The sequence below is a fragment of the Cetorhinus maximus genome, chromosome 10 (assembly GCF_964194155.1).
Source record: "Cetorhinus maximus chromosome 10, sCetMax3.hap1.1, whole genome shotgun sequence".
Taxonomy (NCBI): domain Eukaryota; kingdom Metazoa; phylum Chordata; class Chondrichthyes; order Lamniformes; family Cetorhinidae; genus Cetorhinus; species Cetorhinus maximus.
The window spans coordinates 54,902,351-54,914,360 of NC_135888.1; the positions used below are offsets into that span (position 1 = coordinate 54,902,351).

At 47.5% G+C, this 12,010-nt stretch overlaps 1 protein-coding gene across 2 annotated transcripts in view; it reads left to right on the forward strand.

The window, feature by feature from the left end:
• The first annotated feature begins 203 nt into the window (after positions 1 to 203).
• LOC144685232 (T-cell leukemia homeobox protein 3-like) overlaps positions 204 to 12,010 on the forward strand; it is a 30,133-nt gene continuing 18,326 nt past the window's right edge. The window contains exons 1-3 of one of the 2 annotated variants that reach the window (XM_078549665.1): positions 204 to 615; positions 790 to 795; positions 8,472 to 8,709. In XM_078549665.1, coding sequence (XP_078405791.1) covers positions 204 to 615; positions 790 to 795; positions 8,472 to 8,709 — 656 coding nt within the window. The remainder of the gene's footprint in view (positions 616 to 789; positions 796 to 8,471; positions 8,710 to 12,010) is intronic. The other variant, XM_078549664.1, reaches the window with a different exon arrangement.

Consider the following 12,010-nt stretch of genomic DNA (forward strand, 5'->3'; position numbering starts at 1 on the left):
TGTGTGACTGAAGGAACAGAAAGCTAGGAGGAAGCTCCAAGAGTAATGACAGCTCCCTCTCAAAGCCCACCTGCTCCGTCCAACCTTCGCAAAGTCCAACTAGGGAGCATGCTTCGTGGACCAGCTGTACTGCCCAGGCGCTACTCTTAAAAGATTGCCTTTTCTTTGAGGGGAGCAGATATTGCTCGGCTGGGAGGCACAGCATGGATCAGTCGGGAACCACGCAGACACAGCCTCAACACGAGCCCATCAGCTTCGGCATCGACCAAATCCTGAGTGGGTCCGACCAGGAGAACTGCCTGCAATCCAGCGCCAGAGTTTCCGAGGCAGGTTACCTCGCCAGCCCAGTCAGCGGTGCCTACCCCACCCTCGCCACTGCCTATCCGGCCATGGGGGCAACATACGAGGACAGTGTGTCCGGATCTTACAGTGTGAACCTGAGTATGAATGTCAACGGCTTGGCTTCGGCCGGGGTGATCAGAGTGCCGGCTCATCGCCCGGTCCCACAGACTGCCGTACCGACTGTGCCCAGCATAGGCAGCGTGGCTGGGCTGAGTGGCCTGAACTTCCCCTGGATGGAGAGCAGCAGGAGGTTTGCTAAAGACAGGCTGACAGGTAGGGGAAATCAGTTCTGTTTAAATATACCTTAAATCGGGCGGTGGGGGAACGTGGAGGTGATACCGAGGGTCCAGGGTTGGCACATTCCGATGTTACAAAACCTCACATCAATTCTGCTTTTAAATCGCCCGATTTTAATGATCTGCCGATAACGCCAGTCCCCTGCTCGAGCTGCTGGTAAAGTTTATGGACTTCTCGAATTAACAGCCTAACTTTACCACGCCTCTCTCCTTCACACATTTTAAAATTGGTGGCATTTTAAAATTCCTCTGATTTCGAAGTCAATTGTAATCTCTAAAGTTCCTGTCCGCCTGAATGGAATTCCGCTGTGCGAACACATTTGCACCTAAAGAGGTGGGGAAATGGTACTGAGCTCAGAAAAGAAATCGACTTTTTTAAGAAGTAGCTTTAAATATTTAACTGTTTCTTTTTTTTTGCAAAACTGATGAAAGTTTAAAACGGCCAGTCAGGCCCAGACGATAATTTCAAACTGATCTTAAAGAGAATGGTAAGAAGACCACTACACACATCGACACGGCGGAAAGAAATCATCCGGATATCATTTACCCACAAAGATAAATATATATAAAATGGAGTACACTGAAATCATACACATACGGACATTAAAAATGGACTAAGTCAAAGCAGAGAATAAATTCCTCATTATCGCCGTCTTAAATGGGAAGCCCCTTATTTTGAAACTGTGTCACACTAGTTATAAATTCCCCCACCAGAGGAAACATCCTCCCAGCATCGACCCTGTCTGAGCCTCTAAAATCACCCCTCATTCTTCTAAACTCCAATGGGTACAGGCCCAATCTGTCCAACCTTTCTTTATAAGATCTGAGGAAACAGCCTAGTATCCAGTCCCAGCCCAGAGAGAACAGTCCCGGGCCCAGAGAGAACAGTCCCAGCCCAGAGAGAACAGTCACAGACAAGAGAGAACAGTCACAGACAAGAGAGAACAGTCACAGCCCAGAGAGAACAGTCCCAGCCCAGAGAGAACAGTCCCCGGCCCAGAGAGAACAGTCCTCGGCCCAGAGAGAACAGTCCCAGCCCAGAGAGAACAGTCCCAGCCCAGAGAGAACAGTCCCAGCCCAGAGAGAACAGTCACAGACAAGAGAGAACAGTCACAGACAAGAGAGAACAGTCACAGCCCAGAGAGAACAGTCCCAGCCCAGAGAGAACAGTCCCCGGCCCAGAGAGAACAGTCCTCGGCCCAGAGAGAACAGTCCCAGCCCAGAGAGAACAGTCCCAGCCCAGAGAGAACAGTCACAGACAAGAGAGAACAGTCCCAGCCCAGAGAGTACACTCCCAGCCCAGAGAGAACAGTCCCAGCCCAGAGAGAACAGTCCCAGCCCAGAGAGAACAGTCACAGACAAGAGAGAACAGTCACAGACAAGAGAAAACAGTCACAGCGCGGAGAGAACAGTCCTGACCCAGAGAAAACAGTCACAGCCCAGAGAGAACACTCCCAGCCCAGAGAGAACAGTCCCAGCCCAGAGAGAACAGTCCCAGCCCAGAGAGAACAGTCACAGACAAGAGAGAACAGTCACAGACAAGAGAGAACTGTCACAGACAAGAGAAAACAGTAACAGCGCGGAGTGAAGAGTCCTGACCCAGAGAAAACAGTCACAGCCCAGAGAGAACAGTCGCAGCCCAGTGAGAATAGCCCCAGCCCAGAGAGAACAGTTCAGACCCAGAGAAAACAGTTGCAGCCCAGAGAGAATAGCCCCAGCTCAGACAGAACAGTCACCGGCCCAGGGAGAACAGACCCAGCCCAGAGAGAACAGTCACCGGCCCAGAGAGAACAGTCCCAGCCCAGAGAGAACGGTCACCGGCCCAGGGAGAACAGTCACAGACAAGAGAGAACAGTCCAAGCCCAGAGAGAACAGTCCCAGCCCAGAGAGAACAGTCCCAGCCCAGAGAGAACAGACCCAGCCCAGAGAGAACAGTCACAGCCCAGAGAGAACAGACCCAGCCCAGAGAGAACAATCACCGGCCCAGAGAGAACGGTCACCGGCCCAGGGAGAACAGTCACAGACAAGAGAGAACAGTCCAAGCCCAGAGATAACAGTCCCAGCCCAGAGAGAACAGTCACAGCCCAGAGAGAACAGACCCAGCCCAGAGAGAACAGTCACAGCCCAGAGAGAACAGACCCAGCCCAGAGAGAACAGTCACCGGCCCAGAGAGAACAGTCCAAGCCCAGAGAGAACACTTGCAGCCCAGGGAGAACAGTCCAAGTCCAGAGAGAACAGACCCAGCCCAGAGAGAACAGTCGCAGCCCAGAGAGAACAGTCCCTGCACAGAGAGAACAGTCCCTGCACAGAGAGAACAGTCCCTGCACAGAGAGAACAGTCGCAGCCCAGAGAGAACAGTCGCAGCCCAGAGAGAACAGTCGCAGCCCAGAGAGAACAGTCGCAGCCCAGAGAGAACAGTCCCAGCCCAGAGAGAACAGTCCCCGGCCCAGAGAGAACAGTCCCCGGCCCAGAGAGAACAGTCCCAGCCCAGAGAAAACAGTCCCCAGCCCAGAGATAACAGTCCCAGCCCAGAGAGAACAGTCCAAGTCCAGAGAGAACAGACCCAGCACAGAGACAACACTTGCAACCAAGAGAGAACAGTCACCGGCCCAGAGAGAACAGTCGCAGCCCAGATAGAACAGACCCAGCCCAGATAGAACAGACCCAGCCCAGAGAAAACAGTTCCCAGCCCAGAGAGAACAGTCCCAGCCCAGAGAAAACAGTCCCCAGCCCAGAGATAACAGTCCCAGCCCAGAGAGAACAGTCCAAGTCCAGAGAGAACAGACCCAGCACAGAGACAACACTTGCAACCAAGAGAGAACAGTCACCGGCCCAGAGAGAACAGTCGCAGCCCAGATAGAACAGACCCAGCCCAGAGAAAACAGTCTCCAGCCCAGAGAGAACAGTCCCAGCCCAGAGAAAACAGTCCCCAGCCCAGAGATAACAGTCACAGACAAGAGAGAACATTCACAGCCTGGAGAGAACAGTCCCCAGCCCCGAGAGTACACTCCCAGCCCAGAGAGAACAGTCCCAGCCCAGAGAGATCAGTCACCGGCCCAGAGAGAAAAGGCACAGCCCAGAGAGAACAGTCCCAGCCCAGAGAGAACAGTCCCCGGACCAGAGAGAACAGGCCCCAGCCCAGAGAGAACAGTCACAGCCCAGAGAGAACAGGCCCCAGCCCTGAAAGTACACTCCCAGCCCAGAGTGATCAGTTGCAGCCCAGAGAGAAATATTCCCAGCCCAGAGAGAACAGTCACAACACAGAGAGAGCAGTTGCAGCCCAGCAAGAAACAGTCCCAGCCCAGAGAGAACAGTCCCAGCCCAGAGAGAACAGTCCCAGCCCAGAGAGAACAGTCCCAGCCCAGAGAGAACAGTCCCAGCCCAGAGAGAACAGGCCCAGCCCAGAGAGACCAGTCCCCGGCCCAGAGAGACCAGTCGCAGCCCAGAGAGACCAGTCCCAGCCCAGAGAGAACAGTCGCAGCCCAGAGAGACCAGTCCCCAGCCGAGAGAGAACAGTCGCAGCCCAGAGGGAACAGTCATCGGCACAGAGGGAACAGTCGCAGCCCAGAGAGAACAGTCCCAAGCCAGAGTCAACAGTCCCAGCCCAGAGAGAACAGTCCCAGCCCAGAGAGAACAGTCCCAGCCCAGAGAGAACAGTCACCGGCCCAGAGAGAACAGTCGTATCCCATAGAGAGCAACTGCAGCCCAGAGAGAACAGTCCCTGCACAGAGAGAACAGTCCCAGCCCAGAGAGAACAGTCCCAGCCCAGAGAGAACAGTCCCAGCCCAGAGAGAACAGTCGCAGCCCAGAGAGAACAGTCCCAGCCCAGAGAGAACAGTCCCAGCCCAGAGAGAACAGTCCCAGCCCAGAGAGAACAGTCCCAGCCCAGAGAGAACAGTCCCAGCCCAGAGAGAACAGTCCCAGCCCAGAGAGAACAGTCGCAGCCCAGAGAGAAAAGTCGCAGCCCAGAGAGAACAGTCCCAGCCCAGAGAGAACAGTCCCAGCCCAGGGAGAACAGTCCCAGCCCAGAGAGAACAGTCCCAGCCCAGAGAGAACAGTCGCAGCCCAGAGAGAACAGTCGCAGCCCAGAGAGACCAGTCCCCGGCCCAGAGAGAACAGTCGCAGCCCAGAGGGAACAGTCATCGGCACAGAGGGAACAGTCGCAGCCCAGAGAGAACAGTCCCAAGCCAGAGTCAACAGTCACAGCCCAGAGAGAACAGTCCCAGCCCAGAGAGAACAGTCACCGGCCCAGGGAGAACAGTCGTATCCCATAGAGAGCAACTGCAGCCCAGAGAGAACAGTTCCTGCACAGAGAGAACAGTCCCAGCCCAGAGAGAACAGTCCCAGCCCAGAGAGAACAGTCCCAGCCCAGAGAGAACAGTCCCAGCCCAGAGAGAACAGTCCCCGGACCAGAGAGAACAGGCCCCAGCCCAGAGAGAACAGTCACAGCCCAGAGAGAACAGGCCCCAGCCCTGAAAGTACACTCCCAGCCCAGAGTGATCAGTTGCAGCCCAGAGAGAAATATTCCCAGCCCAGAGAGAACAGTCACAACACAGAGAGAGCAGTTGCAGCCCAGCAAGAAACAGTCCCAGCCCAGAGAGAACAGTCCCAGCCCAGAGAGAACAGTCCCAGCCCAGAGAGAACAGTCCCAGCCCAGAGAGAACAGTCCCAGCCCAGAGAGACCAGACCCCGGCCCAGAGAGACCAGTCGCAGCCCAGAGAGACCAGTCCCAGCCCAGAGAGAACAGTCGCAGCCCAGAGAGACCAGTCCCCGGCCCAAGGAGAACAGTCGCAGCCCAGAGGGAACAGTCATCGGCACAGAGGGAACAGTCGCAGCCCAGAGAGAACAGTCCCAAGCCAGAGTCAACAGTCACAGCCCAGAGAGAACAGTCCCAGCCCAGAGAGAACAGTCACCGGCCCAGAGAGAACAGTCGTATCCCATAGAGAGCAACTGCAGCCCAGAGAGAACAGTCCCTGCACAGAGAGAACAGTCCCAGCCCAGAGAGAACAGTCCCAGCCCAGAGAGAACAGTCCCAGCCCAGAGAGAACAGTCCCAGCCCAGAGAGAACAGTCCCAGCCCAGAGAGAACAGTCGCAGCCCAGAGAGAACAGTCCCAGCCCAGAGAGAACAGTCCCAGCCCAGGGAGAACAGTCCCAGCCCAGGGAGAACAGTCCCAGCCCAGAGAGAACAGTCGCAGCCCAGAGAGAACAGTCGCAGCCCAGAGAGACCAGTCCCCGGCCCAGAGAGAACAGTCGCAGCCCAGAGGGAACAGTCATCGGCACAGAGGGAACAGTCGCAGCCCAGAGAGAACAGTCCCAAGCCAGAGTCAACAGTCACAGCCCAGAGAGAACAGTCCCAGCCCAGAGAGAACAGTCACCGGCCCAGAGAGAACAGTCGTATCCCATAGAGAGCAACTGCAGCCCAGAGAGAACAGTCCCTGCACAGAGAGAACAGTCCCAGCCCAGAGAGAACAGTCCCAGCCCAGAGAGAACAGTCCCAGCCCAGAGAGAACAGTCGCAGCCCAGAGAGAACAGTCCCAGCCCAGAGAGAACAGTCCCAGCCCAGAGAGAACAGTCCCAGCCCAGAGAGAACACTCCCAGCCCAGAGAGACCAGTCGCAGCCCAGAGAGTACACTCCCAGCCCAGAGAGACCAGTCGCAGCCCAGAGAGAGCAGTCCCAGCCCAGAGAGACCAGTCGCAGCCCAGAGAGAACAGTCCCAGCCCAGAGAGAGCAGTCACAGCCCAGAGAGAGCAGTCCCAGCCCAGAGAGAGCAGTCCCAGCCCAGAGAGAACAGTCTCAGCCCAGAGAGAACAGTCGCAGCCCAGAGAGAACAGTCTCAGCCCAGAGAGAACAGTCCCAGGCCGGAGAGAACAGTCCCAGCCCAGAGAAAACAGTCCCAGCCCAGAGATAACTGTCCCAGGCCGGAGAGAACAGTCCCAGCCCAGAGAAAACAGTCCTAGTCCAGAGAGACCAGGGCCCTGATATGCTTTTTTTTCAAATTAGAAGCAACAATCTTTTTTATAGTTTGCTTTTCCATTCTGGACCAAATTTTAAAAGCTGCAACATTTAAACATCCCCTGTGTGGTTGACTGCAATGAGTACTATATAACTCGATGGGTCTTTTTTACAATACATTAAACAAAAGCCTCAAGAATCAACACAAATTAAATTTCGACGTGAGCAGAGATTGGAAGCATTCCTGCGCTCTGCTAAAATACACTTTAAACATCTGATTCATTATTCATTATCATTTGGCCTTTTTGAGGTTTAATGCCAGGGAAATGGCCGCTCACACCTTCCTCTCGTTACACTTTCTCATTTATCTCCTTTCAATTCTTGGCTGGAGATTTTTGGTCTGAACTGTGTTGTGGACAACCTGCTCCCAGCGCCACTGGATCAGAGTGTGACTGCTCGCAGTAACACCATTCATAATGTTTGATTTTTAAAATATATTTAATTAATCAAACAAGTTGTTTTTGCCATCTTCAAATGAAACCTAATCGATAAAGAATCCATTTTAGCGATTAAATTAATAAAAACTATTGATTGTGAGAACATTTGAACAGATTTCCCAGGCACAGAAAGCAACAAGCAGCAGTGCCGATATAAAGAGACAAAGTGAATCCAAATGGAAATCATTGGCTCCTCTGTCTGCCTTACTGAATATGAAATTAACTCCAAATTATAACTACAAAACTCTAAATATTATTTTTATTTTCATAAATCTGATGAGTTGAAATACGAATGACTTGGAATCACTTGCCAGTTAGTGTATGTGTCATTATGATTCAGTATGACCATGAGTTAGCACGTGGTTTTTGTGTGATTGTATTTCTGTATGTGTGTATGAGTGTGACTGTGTATTTTGTGCGTGTGAGTGTGAATGTGTGTTTCAGGGTGTTTGTGTGTGAGACCTTATCTATGAGTGTCTATGTGTATTTGTGTGTGTGTGAGAGAGACCATATCTGTATGTCTGTGTGTGTCTCTGTTTGTGTGTGTATGTGTGTGTGTGAGAGAGACCATATCTGTATGTCTGTGTGTGTCTCCGTGTGTGTGTGTATATGTGTCTGTGTGTATGTGAGACCATGTCTGTGTGTGCATGTGTGTGTCTGTGTTTGTGCATGCGTGTGTGTTTGTGTCTGGGTGTATGTGAGACCATGTGTGTGTGTGTGTGTTTGTCTCTGGGTGTGTGCATGTATAAGTGTGTATGCCTGTGTATGTGTCTATAAATCTGCCTGTGTGTATGTATGTATGTATGTGTGTGTGTTTGTGTCTGCATGTGTGTGTGTGTGACCATGTGTGTGTTTGTTTGTGTCTGGGTGTGTGTGTCTGTGAGATTGCCTATGTGTGTTCATGTTTGTGTGTATTTATATCTGTGGCTGTGTCTTGTGAGTCTGTCTGTGTCTATGCATGTATGTGTGTGTGTTTGTGTGTGTGTCTGTAAGGCTGTCTGTGCCTATGCATGTATATGTGTGTGTGTGTATGTGTTTGTGAGTCTGTCTGTATCTATGCATGTATGTTTGTATGTGTGTATGTGACTCTGTCTGTATCTATGCATGTATGCGTGTGTGTTTGTCTGCGAGTCTGTCTGTGACTATGCATGTATCTGTGTGTCTGCCTATGTTTGTATGAGTACGTTTAAAGTTTGTTCCTTATGTGCTTTTTCTTGTCCTGGAAGATGAAAGTCTTTATTCCCACAGGGGAAAGGGACAGGAGTTAAATGTGAATAATATTCAAAAGGAACATTTATTTTAGAAATGAAGCCGCTTTTCGCTCTCCCCAATCCTGCTGGAGATCACTGAGCTACCTGCCTTGTTCTCTTTTCTCCTCTTAGCTGCCCTGACCCCTTTCACAGTGACACGGCGGATCGGTCACCCTTACCAGAACAGGACCCCTCCAAAACGGAAGAAACCCCGAACCTCCTTCACCAGGATCCAGATATGTGAGCTGGAGAAGAGATTCCACCGGCAGAAGTATCTGGCCTCGGCTGAAAGAGCGGCGCTCGCAAAGTCCCTCAAAATGACGGACGCTCAAGTCAAAACTTGGTTCCAGAACAGGCGAACTAAATGGAGGTGGGTGAAAGCTGACTGGAGCAAAATGTGCAGGGTACAGGGAGTGGGGTACAGAGAGAGTGGGGCACAGAGAGACAGGGGAGTGGAGTACAGAGGTACAGAGAGAGTGGGTCACAGAGAGACAGGGGAGTGGAGTACAGAGAGACAGAGTGAGGTACAGAGAGAATGGGGTACAAAGAGATTGGGGTACAGAGCGACAGAGAGATTGGAGTACAGAGAGACAGGAGAGTGGGGTACAAAGAGAAAGAGTGGGGTACAGAGAGAGACAGAGTGGGGTACAGAGAGACAGAGAGAGTGGGGTACAGAGAGAGAGAGAGGTACAGAGAGAGACAGAGTGGGGTACAGAGAGTGGGGTACAGAGAGAGAGAGAGTGAGGTACAGAGAGAGACAGAGTGGGGTACAAAGAGATAGAGAGAGTGGGGTACAGAGAGAGTGGGGTACACAGAGAGAGAGTGAGGTACAGAGAGAGACAGAGAGAGTGGGGTACAGAGAGACAGAATGGTGTACAGAGAGAGTGGGGTACACAGAGAGAGAGAGTGAGGTACAGAGAGAGACAGAGAGAGGTGTACAGAGAAACAGGGGGGTGCGGTACAGAGAGATAGAGTAGGCTACAGAGAGAGTGGGGTACAGAGAGAGAGTGGGATACAGAGAGACAGGAAGAGTAAAATTAGTACACCACCAAGGACGGACAGACAGACAGCGAGTATTTATTATTAATAGTATATTAAATTAGTACATTAAAAAATATAGGGAGTAACAAGAAATTGTCTTTGAATGTTTTTGAGAAAAGGGAGAGAAAGATTGAGTTAAATTAATGAACATAAGAGCAGAAGTGCAATAGGGAGGGACAATTAACAATTAAATATTAACATTCGGAGGGAGTGACAAAGAACTAACTTTAAATGAATATATTTCAAATGAAATAGCAAAATACAACGTATGCTGGAAAGCTGAAATAGAAACAGAAACTGTCGCAAATACCGCACAGGTCAGATTGTGTCTGTAATAGAGTGCAGAAATAGAGTTCACGTGGCCTGACCTGGCATTCCCAGCATTTTCTGTTTCTATTTTATATTTAAAAATACAGTTTAATGATAAGGAGATCGATTATAAATATATATTAAAATGTGCGAAAGTAAAACAGAGCGCGGTGACAAGGAGCAAAAAAGTAGTCAAAATATTTAAACGTACAGCGTAGTATTAGAGAAAGAGAGAGAGAGACTGACATTGATAGAATTAAACAGAGCAGTGCGAGAGAGAGAAAGAGAGAGAGAGAATAACATTAATAGAATATCACAGGGTGGTGTGTGTGTGTGTGTGTGAGAGAGAGAGGGGATAACAGTTGTAGAATGAAACGGTAGTGAGTGGGAGAGAATAGCTTTGATAGAATTACACAGGGTAATGAGAGAGGGAGAGAAAGAGAGAGAGGATAACATTGATAGAATTAAACAGGGTAGTGTGAGAAAGAGCGAAAATTACATTGATAGAACTAAATGGTGGGGAAACATGGGGGGGGCGGGGGGGGCAGAAGGAAAGTTAACATTAAGAGGTAATTGAAATAAAGAGAAGTGACACATGAGAATAAATGAATAAAAGTTAAATACAAGTCTAGAGAGTAAAATATCTCCAATACAATACAGGATTGAAAACAGGGTAAAATTATGACATTTAAAATACAGACATAGGGAGTGAAATAATATATTTAAAATATAGGGATAGGGAGTACAATCAATAGGAGTAAAATATATAGATAGTAAAATTAATTCATTTACAATACGGTGAGAGAGAGTAAATTAATAAATTTACAATACAGGGATAGAGAGTAAAATTAATACATTTACAATACAGGATGAGAGAGTAAATTGATACATTTACAATACAGGGGGACAGAGAGTAAATTTTTACATTTACAATACAGGGGGACAGAGAGTAAATTTTTACATTTACAATATGGGGGATACGGGGGATAGAGAGTAAAATTTACTCTCTATCTCTAATTGTAAATGTACTAATTTACTCTCTATATTAATACATTCCTCTCTCTATATTTCAATACAGGGACAGAGAGTAAAATTAGTATATTTACAATACGGGGGATAGAGAGTAAAATTTACTCTCTATCTCTAATTGTAAATGTACTAATTTACTTTCTCAATATTAATACATTCCTCTCTCTATATTACAATACAGGGACAGAGAGTAAAATTAGTATATTTACAATACGGGGGATAGAGAGTAAAATTTACTCTCTATCTCTAATTGTAAATGTACTAATTTACTTTCTCAATATTAATACATTCCTCTCTCTATATTACAATACAGGGGTAGAGAGTAAATTTTATGCATTTACAATACAGGGATAGAAAGTAAATTAATACATTTCAGTACGGGGGATAAAGAGTAAATTAATACATTTACAATATAGGGATAGAAAGTAAATTAATAGAATTACTATACAGAAATGTGGAATAAAATTGATATATTTACAATACAGAGATAGAGAGTAAAATTAATACATTTCCAATACAGGGGGATAGAGAGTAAATTAATACATTTACAATACAAGGATAGACAGTAAATTAATAGAATTACTATACAGAAATGTGGAATAAAATTAATATATTTACAATCCAGAGATTGAGAGTAAATTAATACATTCACAATACAGGACAAGAGAGTAAATTAATACATTCACAATAAAGGGATAGAGAGTAAATTAATACATTTTACAATACAGAGAAAGAGAGCATATTAATACATTTACAATACAGGGATAGAGAGTCAAATTAATAAAATTATTATACAGAGATAAAGACTGAAATTAAAACATTTACAATACGGGGATATAGAGTAAAATGAATACAATTACAATACAGGGATATTGAGTAAATTAATAGAATTACTATACAGAAATGTGGAGTAAAATTAATATGTTTACAATACAGAAATGGAGAGTAAATTTATATATTCACAATACAGGCATAGAGAGTAAATTAATACACTTTTACAATACAGGGTTGTAGAGCGTATAAATACATTTACAATGAGAGATGGAGAGTAAATTAATACATTTACAATACAGGGATAGAGAGTAAATTAATATATTTATAATCCAGGGATAGAGAGTAAATTAATACATTTACAATAAGGGATAGAGAGTAAAATTAATACATTTACAATACAGGGAGAGAGAGTAAATTAATACATTTACAATACAGGGGGAGAGAGTAAATTAATACATTTACAATAAAGGGATAGAGAGTAAATTAATACATTTACAATAAGGGACAGAGAGTAAATT